We start from the raw sequence: 16696 nt of genomic DNA, 5'->3' as shown, positions 1-16696 counted from the left end.
TCACCTCAGCTTCGACGACGATCACCCGATATTCTAACCTACACAATAACCCCTACACCATAGAAGTGCATCGGGAATGTAAACAACAAACCCGGTAAGCTGACGAAGTGATGTTAGCTCAGTGGTTAGAGCACCCACTACCTATGTATGAAGTCATGGGTTTGAGTCACCATGGGGGCATGAGTGAAACCCTTTGATCCTCTTTTTACAAAAAAAAACGTAAAAAAAAAAAGAAAAAAAAGAAAAAAAACAAACCCGGTAAGCTTTTCAGCCCGTATGAGTAAACTCAAATAAAGTGACTCACGTCACGCATGCTTATAATTTCTCAATTCGTGAGATGAATTAAAGCAACATTAATTAATTTCACAAAACTCAACCAAACATCATGTTCATATCATATCATATCATCTCAACGACAAATCACACTCACTTCCCCTCAACATAAAGCATTTGTCAAAACGATAACCTCACAACTCATTCACAACTCACTACAAGTCTCAAACCACAACCGCACTTACAATTGAATTAAGTAAAATCAGTAATCCCTGCATAAAAACTTAGTTCAGGAGATCACATTAAAAACAAACAATAGAAATCGTATAAATCCCTGCATAGAGTTTAGTTCAGGAATTTACATTAAAACAAACAATACAAAAAGCGGTAATCCTTGCATATAACTTAGTTCAGGAGATTACATTAAAACAAACAATTCAAAAGACAGTAATCCCTGCATATAACTTAGTTCAGGAGATTACATAAAATTCAACAATTAGAAGGAAAAGGAAAATAAATGAAAAAGTCAATCAACTCACACTAGAGTCGATGATCACCCATCAACACTAAAGCCGATGATCACCCATCAACTCCAAATAAATCATATTAACACAACTCGCCCATGATATGAAAATCAAGTCCCTCTTGGACAATAAAAGAAAGAACCCACCCGAACTCTCTTTTAAAAACACGTGTACTCATGGGCCTCAAGTGACCCAACGCGTCATTCCCATGCAGTACGTACTCATGGGCCTCAAGTAACCCAACGCGTCACTCCCATGCAGTACAAGGCAGACAGACTAGAGCTCTAACTGAATCGTAACCACTCACCCGGCCAAAGGCGTGGTTCCCGATATAATTGCCTCAGTCACCACTGTGACACTAGATCCGTAGATCCTAAAACAGTCACCACTGTGACACCAGATCCGTAGATCCGAAAACATTTAAAAAGTCCCACACGACTCAAAATGTTACACCAACACTCGATTACTCTTTCAACACAATATAATCAACCATTCCATGATATAATGTATTGCCACGAAGAGTAAATACTTGAAATGACAATCCAATCAACTCTCAATCATTTCTTCACCAATGTCACAACACATTTTCAATTCACTCTTTCAACAATATAACCATCAAACATATACATATCACAAAGCCACTCCATCCATATATATATTCCACGTAAATATATATATATATATATATATATATATATATATATATATATATATATATATATATACGTAGTCATTCACGCAGGAATGACCACTAATACCAACTATAGTTTTATAAATTAACTACTCAAAAATCATTTTATATCAAAACCATGTTTTAACTTACCCATGAACCGTTGTCGATCAAGTTCATATATTTTAAAACAAAAATTGGTTTCGAAAATGATTTAACAATTAAACAAGTAATTCCGAGTAATAAATAAATCCGTTTGTAAATGAACCACGTGAGATTTACTCACCTCTAAATCCCGCTGCGTCTTCTCTTACACCCGAGATAAAGTACAGAACACACTCCATCAATCACCTAAGTAAAATGCATCACAACTTAGTATACGGATCGAAAACGATTAAAGTTCAAACCCCCTTTGAACTAAAATCCCAAAAAGTAATGCCAATCGAGGCGACACTTCATCCGAGACCACCCGAGGCCTCCGGAATACTTATACGATCAATATAACAAAACTACAAGTCAATTGGACGGCCGAATCCTCACGGATCGAAAACCGATCGAACCGAAAACCCTAAAACTTGGAAATTTCATAACATGCTCATACGATTTCCAAAAATTACAAACTATATATCGAAATGCTCGTATCGACGAGTAGATCGCACTGAGGAGCAGAAACTGCCCCAGAGGTGGCCGGAAGCCGCTGGAAACCACCACCAAACCAAAGTCAAAATTTGACAAAACTTCCAACATCAAAGTCTTCATCTCAACTCCAATTGAAACATTCATAACTAGCACAAAGTCAGAATCAAAGCCATTTGGCCGGAATTTACCTCGCAAGTTCAGAAATTCGAAGAACCCTAGATTCCCAATCTTCCAAATTCGAGCTCCACAGGTTGAATCGTTGCAAGCCGCTTGGAGGGAAGCATCTACGTCCTCTGGGCTTCAAAAGCCCCCAAGGATCATCGGCTATGGTGGCCAGAAACGTGATCTCCGATCTGGGCGATTTGCAGTTCGGGTGCCAAACTTCCCGGAGTTACTGCGTCGTGCACAGGTCTACCCACACAGTGAAACTTCATAGGGTGCAAGATGGGAGTGAGACGAAGAGATAGGAACAAACGGCTCGTCGATTGGTGGCCGGACGAGAGAGAAATCGCCGGTCGAAGTCGGCTGCTCGGGAATGGCTCGGGAGAGAGGAGAGAGAAAAAGTTTCCCCTTTTGGAAATTCTGATTTTCTGATATTTTTTCGGATTTTTCCTATATATCCCAAAATGGAAACTTTTTCCGAAGGCCATAACTTCTTCATACGAACTCCGATTTTCGCGTTCCACATGTCCACGAACTCGTATCGACGCGCTCTACGACTTTCGTGAAGGAAGTTCTCACATAATTTAAACGTATAAAAAGTCAAACTTTGTAACCCCCTAAAACGTGCACTTCGAATAATTATTCGTCCGAAAATAATTCCACTCCACCCTCGAACCACGAAATCGTACAAACGAACACTTTATTAATCCCAGGAAACATTTAGGAATTAATAACAAATTTCCGAGGTCTTACAATTACTCTTTGGAGGCATTCCATTTTTCTCTTCTTAGACATATTTTTCGTGAAGCAAAATGGTGTTGCAAATAAGCTTGCACATCTTGCTAGGTCATCCAATTTGGATGTGTTTTGGGTTGATGAAACTCCTGATATCCTTTAGGATGTTCTTCTAGAGGATGGTTGTAATCTTTCATGAGGTTTAGGCTCTATGTCCCCCTCATTGTCCTATCATATTCTAAATAATAGTAATATGGGTGGGAGAATCACAACTCCAACTTAATGGGTGCCTTTGCCCGTCTTCCAAAAAAAAAAAAAAAAACATTTTAGAGCATTATCAAACCAAAAGGAACTAGTCATAGCCTTGAACTAGAATGACCATTACATACCCTTCCCCTACGATCCATACAGACAGACAATAAGTTGTGGTGGTACCATGGTGGGTACATAGAAATAAGTCCACTCATTGAACATCCAACGCTCACTTATTCCTAGCAAGCCTATTACACTATGACCTAGTACAATATGAAACATCAACATAGTACATAGACACTACAAACATAAATAACATAATTGTGATTGGCTGGGTTAATCCTCCTGGATCCTATATACGAAGCCCCAGAAAACCAAAGTTCATTAGCTTGGTCCATAAAAGTGCCCGACCAAAACCAAAAGACACTCCAAAGGCCCAAGGTTGAATCAAGCTCCTTCCAAAGCCCAAAAGGCTTGGCCTCCATTTGTTTTGGACACCCAAACCTTGGTTCTAGCTTAGAAGAAGCGCGCTGTCGGTCATCCAGATGCGCCTCCGTCTTTTCGGTTTTTCTTCGTCGCCTGTAGCATGTCCACCAGCTGCATCATTGACGGTCGCCAGCTTCCCAAAAAATATGCCTAAACTGAAACTGATGAGCTGAGAGACGAATGTGCTTAATTCTCCAAGGAGTTGAACTCTTGTTGAGCACACAGTCAATGAGTAATTTTGAGTCGACCTCAACCTAAACACGAGTAAAATGATTTTTTTTTTTTTTGATGAAGTGGTGTTAGCTCAGTGGTTAGAGCACCCACTACCTAAGATCCAGGTCATGGGTTCGAGTTACCATGGGGGTAGGAGTGAAATCTTTTAATCCTCTTTAAAAGAAGAAAAAAAAAACACGAGTAAAATGATTCAAAAAGCAGAACTTAAACCATCTCGGAGAGTAGTTGCTTCAGCAACAAGGATTCCTGCTTGACCAATTTTCTTTGAAGGAGCAATGATTGGATTACCATCTTCATATCTAATCACAAAGTAAGTAGAAGCCATACATCGTTTAGGTAATTGATTATGTAAATCGTTTAGGTATAGTAAGAATCTTTTGAACAATATCATTAGGTAATTGATTATGTAAATCGTTTGTTTTCCAAGAAAAATTGTCAATGAAATCAACAATGAGATACCAATTTAAAGTAGACCTTGACAATGAGTTGAGACTGAAATAAGTGTATTAATCAATATTTTCTCAAATTCTCATTCATCAAATTTCCAAATATAAAATTGGATAATGAAATTGGGCTGAAACTGCATAACGTACCAATTTGATTTGGTATCAGTTCATCATTTTGGCTAATCGACCATTTTTTGTTAGGTTACAAAATTTATGAGTGAGTAAGTTGGCCCGAGTGATAAACAAAATTTAGAACCCTACAGCTCATAGGGAGGCCATAAGCTCCATCTTGCAATAATAATCACCTTAACGCTATCAGGCAAGAGTGATCATAAGACTAGCACCATCATCATTCGCAAATCTAAATGCGTATCTGGAACCAAATTAGAACAGATCCAACTGCCTAACCTCAACTATAGTAACAACACCCTTGCCGTAATCACCATCGATCACGGAAGTTGAGTTCAAGCCTCATATACATGAACAACAGTGCGAACAGTTAACTCATCTTTCATATACAGTATAATGTTGGCAAAGTTGAAATAAAAACTAGGGCTGGGCGTCCGGACCCGAAAGACCGAGGACCCGACCCGAACCGAGTGAAAAAGCCCGAATCGGTTCGGTTTTAGAATTGAAATTCTCGGTTCGGTCTAAAGCCCGACCCGAATTGAAATTTTCGGTTCGGTCTCGGGTTCCATATTTTTAGGGCCCGAAAGCCCGAACCGACCCGAAATACTGTAGCACATGCCACATGTCAGTCTATGATTGGGTGTTAAAATAATAAGTTAAATATTAAAAAAAAAAATAATACACAACCCTAAACCTAAAGGCCTCCGTGTCCTCCAGTGAGTCCAGTCCACTAACTCGAGTACTCGACACTCGACAGCCTCCTCTCTTTGCTTGCCCAGTTGCCCCAAATTTCAGATCTGAATCATCTGATGAAATCTCCCTCAGTCCCTCTCACTCTCTCAGTCCCTCCTCTCTTTCTCTCTCTCTCTCTAGTTTCTCTCCAGTTTCTCTCTCTCTCTCTCTCTAGATCGAAAGGGCGGCTCGCAAGTTGGAGACGTTGGTATTGGATCTGAGCTTGAATTGGATCGGCGGAAGGAAGACCCAGCCAGCCATCCGGTGTGTGGAATTAGGGTTTCGATTTCATTTTCGGTGGAGAAAATTTTGATGGGCGATCTAGGTTTTCGCGATTGATAAGGGAATTGGAAGGGTGTGGATTGATGGTAATGGTTGGAATTGAAGGCGCGATCGGGATTGGGGAAAATGCAAGGCTATGCATGGGAGGGGAGGTGAGGAGAGGAAACGGAGTCGGCACATGTTGACAATTAAGTATGAGTTCTTAGCTCCGGCCTGCTCTCTCTCTCTCTCGCTGTGATCAAAGCTTCTTCTTCTTCTTCTCTGCTATACCCAGGTATTCGGTTCTTCTTCTTCTTCTCTCGCTATGACTAATCTGTGTTCTGCAGTTCATTTGGTAGAATAGTCTTACGGTACCAAAGCTGGGTTCTTTTTTTTTTTTTTTTTTTTAATCTGGGTTCTGCAGCACAAAAGGGTGCGTTTATGCATTTAAAACTGTGCGTTTATGCTTTTTTGTTCTAGGCTGAAATTAGTTTAATGGAACTGTTCTAGGCTGAAACTGTTGGTTAGTGATGATATTGGATTCATGGATTGTTGGTTAGTGATGATATTGGAACTGTTCTAATGGAACTGTTGGTTAGTGATGATTCATGCGTTTAATGGAACTGTTCTAGGCTTTTTCAGTTAATGGAACTGGGTTTCTCAGTTACTTTTTCTGTTTCTCTCTTCAACTTTGTAAATTGATCAGCTTTCAAATGTGAATGCAGAGCTGCAAGTTGGAGTTGTCATGGAGTTCTAGACCTGTTGAGCATGGGAGCCGGCCTAGCAGCAATTTGTGATTTTGTGCAAAACGGGAGGATTGTGTTCATGTTTCTGTTGCAGTTGTAGTACCATTCAAACTTTGAATTTCAAATGATTGAACACATGGTTGAAATGATTGAATAAGTTGGATTGTTTTCTGTTGGACAATGGACAATGTATTTGTGAGTTTGTGACTTTGAGTTGTAAACTATATAAATTTGTAATAATGCATGATTACTGTTATGTTAATGAGATAATTGGATATGCATTCTAGTCTTCCAGGTGCCAAAATGAGTGGCAAATGACAGGGTGCAGAATTGTATTTGGAAAACAGGGAAAACTGGCAAACATTCTTGAACTGGAAATTGGGCCCGAAAAAAGCCCGAAAAGCCCGAAAGCCCGAACCGGCCCGAACCGGTTCGGTCCCTGTCGGTTTTCATTTCAAAAAAAGTCCGAACCGGCCCGAACCGAAATTCTCAGTCTCGGTCTCGGTTTTACTGATTTTCGGGCCCGGCCCGACCCGAGCCCAGGCCTAATAAAAACAATAAGGAAAAATATTTAAAAATAAGGGGAAAAGAAAAAAAAAACATGGGAATGGCTCCAAAAGATGGAACCCACGTGCCACAAAAAGCAATGAAGAAGCCAAAGGCAAAGGGGATAACAAACATTGGAAGCTAGGAACAAAGAGAGCTACTTCCCCGTTAGGAGACGCCACCGAAATACCTCCCCTTCACTCCTCACTCTTCCTTCCTTCCTTCCTTCGCCCATTACAAAAGGCCACGTACACTCTCATCTCCCTTCACTCATTCACTCATGCAATTGCAATTGCAATTTGCAAATGCACAGGATCCCTCAACTCTCCTTTGAATTTTGATGTTTGACGAGGCCCAGTTTATGCTAACTGGATGGGAGCTCAGAAGAGCATCCATGCTGGCAAAGGTGAGATGTTCACTGAAACCCAGTTCGGTCTTTCTTGGTTGGGATTTATGGGTTGTCTCTGGATTCTAACATCATTCTTGTTATTGATGTTGGGTAACAGCCAAGATTGATGTTAACGTTGATTTCACTCACAAGCTTTGTGCCTCTTTGATGCTTCCTCCTTTGAGGTTCTTGTTCCATTTTCATTTTCATTCCTATGCACTTTTCCTGACAAGTTACACTGCTTCATTCATTGATTGGTTTTCTTTCCCTTTCTTGCAGTAATGGCAGTGGCAGTCCTCTCTCTCTCATCATCGGGAGGTAACACTTTTTTGCTTTCACTGATTAGTTTCTGTGTGATGGGTACTTGGTGTTTTTGCCCCTGCTTTGGGTCTCTATCATCATCTGGTTTATTAGGAAATGTAGTTGGGGAAAAGAAAAGGATATCTTTTGCACTGTTGGAACCAAATTATTCTGGTTTTTTATTGGTTATTTTTGTTGTTGCAGTCTTTGCATCAAACATCCAAACTTGTTTGGTGGAAGTGAGAAGCTTGATGTGTCATTGGATAAGGGCCTGTATGATTCGAATGTCTTATTGGCTTATAGAAGGCCAAGACCTCAATGGCTAGCTCAACAGTCTTTTGTACTACAGGTTGGTCATCTGCTTCATCTTTCTTCAATATGATTGATTTGGTGCTTGTGAAATAAGAGACTGTATTTCAAATTAAGTCGGATCTTATGGCTACTTTTCTGACCTAACCAAACTGAAAGTTTGATGCAAAGTTTTTGTTTGAGTCATGGCATAATTTTGCAACTTTTTGCTTCTCAGCATTCTATTTCACCCGAGATAGGGGTCCATGGCATTCCCATGGACAATTTCTCCCGGTCAGCTAGTGGAGGTGTAAATTTGTCTCGATTATCAGTAGGCATGGATCTCAATGAGCCTGCAAGTTCCAAGTGGAGTAGCACAACTAGCCTAAAGTTTGAGGTACCTACCTTATTAGATATCTAGTTCTCATTTCATCCTCAAAGTAACAAGCAGTGACCTTTTACACCAATTGAGTGCCACATGAGATGTAGCCTGAGATTGTCTTTTGCTGACTGGGACAACTGAAAGAAATAGGTCAGGACATATCAGTGAGGGCATTGTGGTCAAATTTGTTCTTGCCAGAACACTCACATCGGTGTAAAAGGTTACTTTTCATTACTTTGAGGATCAAATTGGGACAGTTTGAATAACTGGGTGCAATATGAAAAAACGCACAATACTTGTAGGGTGGAAAGTGTAATTAGTCCTAAATTTGTTACATGCGATGCAGCATGTCCGGCCAATGGATGATAATGGCCGCTCAATGAGCCGAGATCTTGATGGGTTTCCTGTCACATGCAGGTAATCTAGGTTTTTGATTCTTTATTTTCTCGACTACTTTTTAATCTGAATCTTCACACAGTGTATTGATTATTATGCAGTGGAAGTCCTCATGATAGTATGGTAGTTCTAAAGCAAGAATCTCGGTATGCAAAGGCAAATGATCGCAGTTTTTTTCAGGTATGACTTCTTCAAATCCTGGTCTATGATATGAGGTGTTAAATACATGCTTGTAAGTGATACTATGTGAAACACTGAAACTTACTGGCAGTTTATCTTTAATGCAGTTCAGTCTGCAAATAGAACAAGGGATACCAGTTCTATCAAAGTGGCTAATATTTAACAAGTTTAAATTCATTGCATCAAAGGGAGTCAAACTTGGGCCAGCATTCCTCTTGACAAGGTGAGCTAGGTATTGTTTTATTGTACAGATGCTTGAGTAAGGGAATAGAGTGTAAATGGGAAGCAGAAACTATTACAATGGGAAGTGGGGGAAGCCAATGTGAAGGAAGTGTAGTTTTAGCATTGACATGACTTTTCAGAGCAGTGTAACAGTACGTGTATCGAGTGTCAAAAAGACTTTAAAAATTGTACCATCAAGTGTTAGTTAAATTGAATGATTCTCAAGGTATCAAAACTAGGAACTGTTCATCAAGAAGGAAAAGAAAACAGTTTTCCCCATACAATATGAACCCTGAAGCATATATTGGGATTGAGGAATAAGTCAAATAAGTAAACTACCTGCATCAGAAGCTATGTAAGTCTAGCTTTGTGAGTTAAATGCAGAATCCATCTTAGTTTATGCTTTCTGTAGACTAAAGTTGATTGAAACTGGCTTTATCTGTGTTACTCATGCTTTCTCTAACAGAATGACAGGCGGTTCCATTGTGGGGGACATGGCTCCTTACCAAGCATTTGCAATTGGCGGTCTTGGCAGTGTGCGAGGGTATGGTGAGGGTGCAGTGGGATCGGGGAGGACATGCCTGGTTGCAAATAGCGAATTGACATTACCTTTTGTATGTAATACCCCTTTTTGTTTCTGCGTTGCCTCAATTGCTAAGAATTATATGCCATTTATTGCATTATTTTATTAGACTGGGAAGCCATTCTGTAATCTGCTGAGCAGTCTTCCATAGAGGATCATTTATCAATTATAATAACAGTTTCAATTCGAAAATAAAGCAGTTTCAGCAATGCATAGTTAAGCTAGAGATTTTACAGCCATTAGGTTTTTTGGATATAATATGGATTTGAACTTATCACATGCCAATATGCCATATTGTTCAAATCTGTTGACATATTTCTCAATTCTTTTGTAGTAAATAACCTATAAAACTTTTAAAACTCATTATGCTGTTTATAATAGAATGGTTTACCTATCTATGTAAGATACTTCTGTTTAAGTTTTTCCTACTCTTTATCTGAGAGGAACTCAAACAAGCATTGCTTACAATTTTGCTTATTTATATGTAGACCAAGATGCTGGAAGGTGCTGTTTTCTTGGATTGTGGAACTGATTTGGGTTCTGCTCATCATGTGCCAGGTGAGTCTCACTCTTTCATTTGGGTACATGATATGCCTAGCTGCATCTTAGGTTTGTGAGTTGTGCTCTGGACAAATAAAGTCTGCCTTTACGAGTTTCAGTAGAGCAAAAGAAATATAACTGATTACATGTCCTCTTTGGAGCTCAACACCGAGTCCAACAGGCCAAACCTGAATAGGCCTTCTTGGTCTAAAATAAAATGCCCATGGCAGTAAAACAATAATTAAATAAAATCATATTAAACAAATAGGCAAATAAGTTGAAGACTGTACCAGTTAATGTCAAGTATCATTAAAAGGCACAAACTATTTTACTTAGAAGACTCAGTGTCTTTAAATTTCCAGAAATCTCCCAGTATTCATCTGGTCTTATAATACTGTTCTAGTTTATGATGAGCGTTCTAGCAATTCTAAGAGTTGTCAGGAGTTCTTTTTGAAGCCTATAGTAAGGCTGTTTCTTGTAAAGCAAATCAGATGTAGAAGAATTTTCGCAAGTGTTGTTGAAGGCTTGGCGTCTTGATTTGTTATCTCCTACTTACTTTTTTCTTCCTTCTTCTCTATGTTCTTCTCCATTTATTTAATTTCTTCAGATTTACAGAAATTATTTGTCTTCTAAAACCTAGCATAATCATGAAAAGGACCACTTTTGCGCTGTAATTTGTACTAATCAATAACATAGCCCTTTTCTCTGCTGCGCTTTATCCTTCAATATATCAATAGCTTATTGGGAGTTAGTGTAGTTGGTTAGGGTACTTCTTACTGTTATTGATTTTGCACTTACCCTTGTTACTATCACCTTGAGCTTAAAACCGTTGCTGGTATTTTGTGGAACCTTTAGGCTCCTATATGGCTTCATGTTACAAAAGCCCTGTTAGGATTTGATTTGATATCAGTCAGCAGAGCTAGGACCTCACTCAACTGTGACAGCAAAATCTTTGGCAATTATTTTAAAGAATCTACCTCCTTTGGAATGTGATAAGTATTAGTAGGTGCATTGAGAAACCCAATACTGTGAAAAGTCCCATAACTTCCATCAGTTCATCCTTTACTGCTTCCCATCACTTTTGAAATAAGCCATCAGTTGCCAGTTTTTATTGACTTCGTATTTGAGAATAATTAAGTTGTGCAGCTTGTGCATTGCTGTTTCCGACATTGAACAACCCAACCCCACCTGCAAACTACCTCATACAAGTGAAAGTTCTTCGACTTTGCCAAAGCTCATACATGATTAATGTGCAACTCCTTTAGTTATTTTGCGTACCCAACCAAAGCTTGCATATTTGTTACTAGTTTCCTTATCCACTCCTGTGGTTTCTATTATCGTGTTGATCACTTAATGTTGTCTCTTTTCTTGATTTGTCTTGTCAATTTTATTTGGGGTTTCAGGAAACCCAGCCCTGAGGCTAGGGAAACCAGGATCTGGAGTAGGGCTTGGATATGGTCTTCGTTTGAAATCACAGTTTGGTCATTTTGTGGTTGATTACGCCATTAATGCCTTCCAACAAAAAACAGTCTATTTTGGCATCAGCAACCTTGCTTCATGATCCAAAGTCCAAGAAGTTGCAGATTTCACACCTTTTCCATTTCCATGTCTTGCCCCAGCCACAGGTCACGTCACAGACGTAGCATATCATCATATTTATTGCTGATGACCGTTGAGGATTCTGCAAAATGTTCGAGCTGCAGCTATCAAGTTCTTCAGTTCCCCTTATTTGGGAGTCAAATTACAAATTCAAGAGCAGCGGAAATAATTAAGGTTTTATTTCCTGTTTCTGCATCAGAGGTTTTAACTTTTTTTATGAAGTTAATTGATAGATAAGTTTTACAAGATAGCTTTTAGTTAAAGCATATACCAGATTTGGACTGGGAAAAGGAATTGTAATGTACAAATTATTCTTGCCCATTACAGAAGATATGCATATTAATTTTCTTGTAATCTCTTTCTTGAAGTTTTGTGGGGAAGGAATATCTCTGAATAGACAGGTGACATTCTTTCCCATTTGATTTTTTTGTTCTTTGAATTTCGAGTTATAACGATGTGGATTTAGGAATTGCCTGACTACTCAAGAACAAAATGGGTTTTGAAAATTCTTTTCCAGCTTTTGGAATGTCACTGTAACTTTATATGAAGAACAATAAAATAATGTAACACCTACGTTGAACAAAAGGGGAAAAAATATCTCTTGGTCGAATGCACTGAGCTAGTATTCAGTATTCACTACATATTCAACTACATCATGGTTGGATACATTCAGCTAGCATCTACTGTTCACGACCAGTTCGTCAAACTACTCAAACATTTGGTTCATGTAAGCGATCACTATCTGGCCTATGGTACTCTTCATTACGCGCGTACTGCATGTCCGAAAGTTCAGTGGTACTGCAAGAAACTGAGTTTTATCAACATTTAACTAAAGTATATAGACATGTGCTTCATTGAGAGGACAAAGATAAGAAAGAACCCAACCAAAGCTAATACCAAATAAGTAACCGAAAAGAAATATTATATAGAAACATTTTTCTATTCAATAAAAAAATAAATAGGATAGAAGAACTTTGTCGAAACTATTGCCAAATAGCTGTACTACCAATTTTTTCTTATTGACAAAGAAGAGAGAAAAAGAGGTTAACAATAATAAGAAGTGTTGTGAAAGTAAAGCTAATTTTGTTGCTTCTCTTTTTGTACTGGGAGAAATAATATTTTAGGGAAAAAAATATAAAACATGTTGTATGGTATGAGTTATTTTTGAATCAAATAAATAAACTTCATAACAAAGTGCCCTTAACTGGGCATATTACAATCAAGAGCAAGGACATCCAGAATGCATTCTGGAGCCCTGTCATACCAGACCGATTCAGGCCGGTCTTCATAAGCCACATTGGCCAGTCTATGAGCCACTTTATTGCATGATCTAGGAGCATAAGAAATTGATACAGTTGGATACTACTTAAACATACTTTGATGTTGTCGATCAGTCCTCCTTCAGCCATGAAAGTATGGTTTGACTCACGGATATCCTTTGTAGCCTCTAAACGGTATGTTTCCAAGACTACATTTTGTATCTGTAGATGCTGCAGTAGCGCCTTCATACCCTCTCTTAGCGCCAAGAGTTCAACTTGCTTGGCTGTTGCTGCATGCGGGACTTGCAGCGCAAAAGCTGCCTTGAAACGCCTAGCGTCATCTCGGAGGACTCCTCCCAATCGTCCAATCGTCCTATTAGGTAAGAAACTTCCATCCACATTGAGTTTCCACATACCTTGAGGCGCAAGGCTCCATGTTTGTTTCTGCGGGGCTTGCTTTGACTTTGAATCGATCTGCCTAGCACTCTTAAACTCTTCTAACCAAGTCATCGAGCTCAAGAAAATGTCATTTGCAGTTTAACAAGAGTCATTCCACAACTTATTGTTTCTGTTCTTCCAGAGAACCCACAACACCATAAGAAGACGCTCAAAACGATCTTGTTGGAGATGTATAGCATGATCATTGATCAAGCATCCATTCCTTAAAATTGATAGATGGAAGCAGACTTCTCTCCAAGTTGAAAGGTGCAGCACATAAAATATCTTTAGCAACTGGGCATTGGCAGAATACATGAGCATTGTCCTCAGAAGGGCAATGACATAGAAGGCAATTTAGCTCCCCCGGCCCGTTCAACCTTTAGTACTGAGTTTGGCCCTATGTAGGCAATAAGTTATTACATGCCCGCCACACGCAGATTTGCACTTTGCCTAGCACCTGCATCTTCCAAAGAAGCCTCCACAACTCCTTGTAGGGATCTCCTGTCGAGGTGGAAACCAAGACATTTTCGAGCACTCTAGCTCTAGCTACCCAGTATATATGCTGATTTAACCGAGCACATACCCCTTTTCTCGGGCTCCCAACAAACTGTATCTTGAAAAACACGGTCACTGAGCGGGATACATAGAATCTGTGAAGCCACCGAAGGCTGAAATATATATATCATGAATAAGTGAAGCTTTCCATTGTCTTGTTTCTGCATCGATAAGGTCTGAAACATGAATTAGGGACACGTTGCAGGCTTTTGAATCAGGTATTGAGGACAGTTGGGGACCCAATGATCCCGCCATATGTGAACCTGCCTTTCATCACCAATGCGCCATTTAACCCCTGCTTGAAGAGTGGATCTGCATGCCTTGTACTATATATACTCCTCAAAAAAGGGAAGTAAAACAGAAAGAACCCAACAAAAAACAAGGAACCCAAACAGTAAAAAAGAAGTAAAACTGAAAAGAAATTAAGAAAAAAAACATAATGCGAGTCCAATGTAAGGCACCAAGTTTTGAACTTGGGTTACCAGGATTCAAACCAAGGCCCTCAGCCAACAGCGCGTATTATTAATATATATACAAATATTTTGGGTTGGGCAGCACACTGAGTATATACGCCACTGCCTGCTGCTAAAGAATTTGGAGATGAATATGTTTCCAATATTGTGATTGAATCAGAGTGGGTTACAAGTTTATATACAACTCTATGCTAATCTCTCCTACGTACGTGAAAGTAGGGATAACACTATTGTTATCAGAAACTAACTATACATATCTTTACAGCTAGCTATTCAATCATATCCTAGAGTATCAGCTCTGATTCCTTTCCTTAATACTCCGATCCCCCTCAAGTTGGTGTGTATGTTAAGAACACCCAACTTGCCTAATAGAGCTGTAAGCTGCTTCAAACCAAGAGGCTTTGTGAACAAATCTGCCGTCTGCTCATTAGTCCGAACATGAATGGTCTTCACAAGCCCTCTTTGAACCTTCTCGCGCACAACATGACAATCAATGTGAATGTTCTTTGTCCTCTCGTGAAAAACAGGGTTTGAAGCAATGTGGATTGCTGCCGTATTGTCGCAAAAGAGCTGAACTGCTTCTCTGTGATCAACATGTAAATCACGCAACAATGCCAATACCCAGGTGATCTCACAACAAGTAGTAGCCATCGACCTATACTCTGCCTCTGCACTCGATCTAGAGACTGTTCCTTGCTTCTTACTCTTCCAAGAAATCGGTGCCTTCCCTAGAAACAAGCAGTATACAGTTGTAGAACGTCTAGTGTCTCTACATCTCGCCCAATCAGCATCACAATATGCTGTAAGTTCTATGCGTCCATGAGAAGGTAGTAAAATTCCCTGACCTGGTGTGTGCTTGACATACCTCAAAACTCTATAAGCAGCTTCAAGATGTGGTTGTCGAGGCTTGTCCATGTATTGACTCAAAATGTGTACTGCATAAACCAAGTCAGGCCTTGTAATCGTTAGGTAAATGAGCCTACCAACGAGTCTTCGATACTGAGAGGCATCTTGTAACAAAACTCCATCATCTTTAGTTAAGACCAAGTTCTGATCAATAGGGTATTTGGATGGCTTGGCACCCAAGAATCCGGCATCTTCAAGCACCTCCAGTGCATATTTGCACTGTGAAAGTACTATACCTTGCCGTGAACGTGCCACTTCAATCCCAAGGAAATAATGCAGTGCTCCCATGTCCTTGAGCTTGAAACGTGTTGCTAAAAATTGCTTTGTAGCTTCTATGTCTTGTAGATTATTCCCTGCAACAATTACATCATCTACATATACAAGTAGCACTGTGATCTTGTCTTGAAACTTTCGAACGAACATAGAATAATCTGACCAAGATTGAGTGAAACCACCAGCTTGTAATGCACTTGAGAGTTTCAAAAACCACTGCCTCGAAGCTTGCTTGAGGCCATACAACGATTTATGGAGCTTGCAAACATGCTGATTCTCCCCCTTACCTCCAAAACCAGGAGGTAGCTTCATGTACACGTCTTCAATGAGGTCTCCATTCAAAAAGGCGTTGTTAACATCAAGCTGGTGAAGGTGCCACCCTTTCAATGCTGCAAGGCTTAACAAAACACGCACAATAGTAAGTTTAGCTACAGACGCAAATATCTCACCGTAATCAACTCCGGCAACTTGACTAAATCCCTTTGCCACCAATCGAGCTTTGTAACGCTCTACGGTTCCATCTGGTTTATACTTCACCTTATAAACCCACTTGCAGCCAATTGGTTGTTTGTTGGGAGGCAAAGGAATGATGCTCCATGTCTTGTTGTTCTGCAAAGCTTGGATTTCTTCATTCATGGCTACACGCCACTTAGAGTCAAGAATGGCTTAAGAGAAGGACTTAGGTTCTCGTGTGAGAGAGAGATTGACAGTGAATGCTCTATGTTTGGGAGATAGTCTGTCATATGAAAGAACCTCAAAGATAGAGTATGGCGTACCTGACACTGCATTGCTCGTGGAAGATGAAGACGCAGAGCGTGAAGGCAGGGCTGTCTCAACTTGGAAGTCTTGCAATGCGGCAGGAGGCTTTGTTGCATGTGTGGAGCATCGTAGCAAAGGTTGGGAAGTAGAGTCTGCCATGGAATAGGAATGGTATCTGGAGGAGAATATCCGGATTTGGTGGTGGTATAGTTGATGAAGGGAATATCTCGACAGCTGATGAGTCGGAATTAGGAGATGTGGTAGAATCCGAGAGATTTGGTGACGGATTAGAAGATATGGTAGAGTCAGAGAGATTTGGT

General features: G+C 39.8%; 1 protein-coding gene across 2 annotated transcripts; it reads left to right on the top strand.

Moving 5' to 3' along the window:
* The first annotated feature begins 6954 nt into the window (after nucleotides 1–6954).
* On the top strand, nucleotides 6955–12193 carry LOC133733900 (outer envelope protein 39, chloroplastic). Of its 2 annotated transcripts, none has more exons than XM_062161546.1 (11): nucleotides 6955–7241; nucleotides 7342–7408; nucleotides 7503–7541; nucleotides 7728–7872; nucleotides 8050–8208; nucleotides 8540–8610; nucleotides 8691–8769; nucleotides 8877–8992; nucleotides 9458–9609; nucleotides 10063–10132; nucleotides 11518–11655. In XM_062161546.1, exons 1-10 carry the CDS (start codon nucleotides 7208–7210, stop codon nucleotides 10104–10106), a joined length of 906 nt encoding a protein of 301 aa, XP_062017530.1. In that variant the 5' UTR covers nucleotides 6955–7207; the 3' UTR covers nucleotides 10107–10132; nucleotides 11518–11655. The 2 variants fall into 2 exon arrangements, with proteins under 2 accessions (XP_062017530.1, XP_062017529.1); XM_062161545.1 differs by having other exon boundaries at nucleotides 6956–7241; nucleotides 9458–9605; nucleotides 11518–12193.
* Nucleotides 12194–16696: the final 4503 nt, after the last annotated feature.

This window comes from Rosa rugosa, chromosome 2 (assembly GCF_958449725.1).
Source record: "Rosa rugosa chromosome 2, drRosRugo1.1, whole genome shotgun sequence".
NCBI lineage: Eukaryota > Viridiplantae > Streptophyta > Magnoliopsida > Rosales > Rosaceae > Rosa > Rosa rugosa.
Note: the sequence above shows the minus strand (reverse complement) of the source record. Positions and strands in the feature narration are given on the sequence as shown.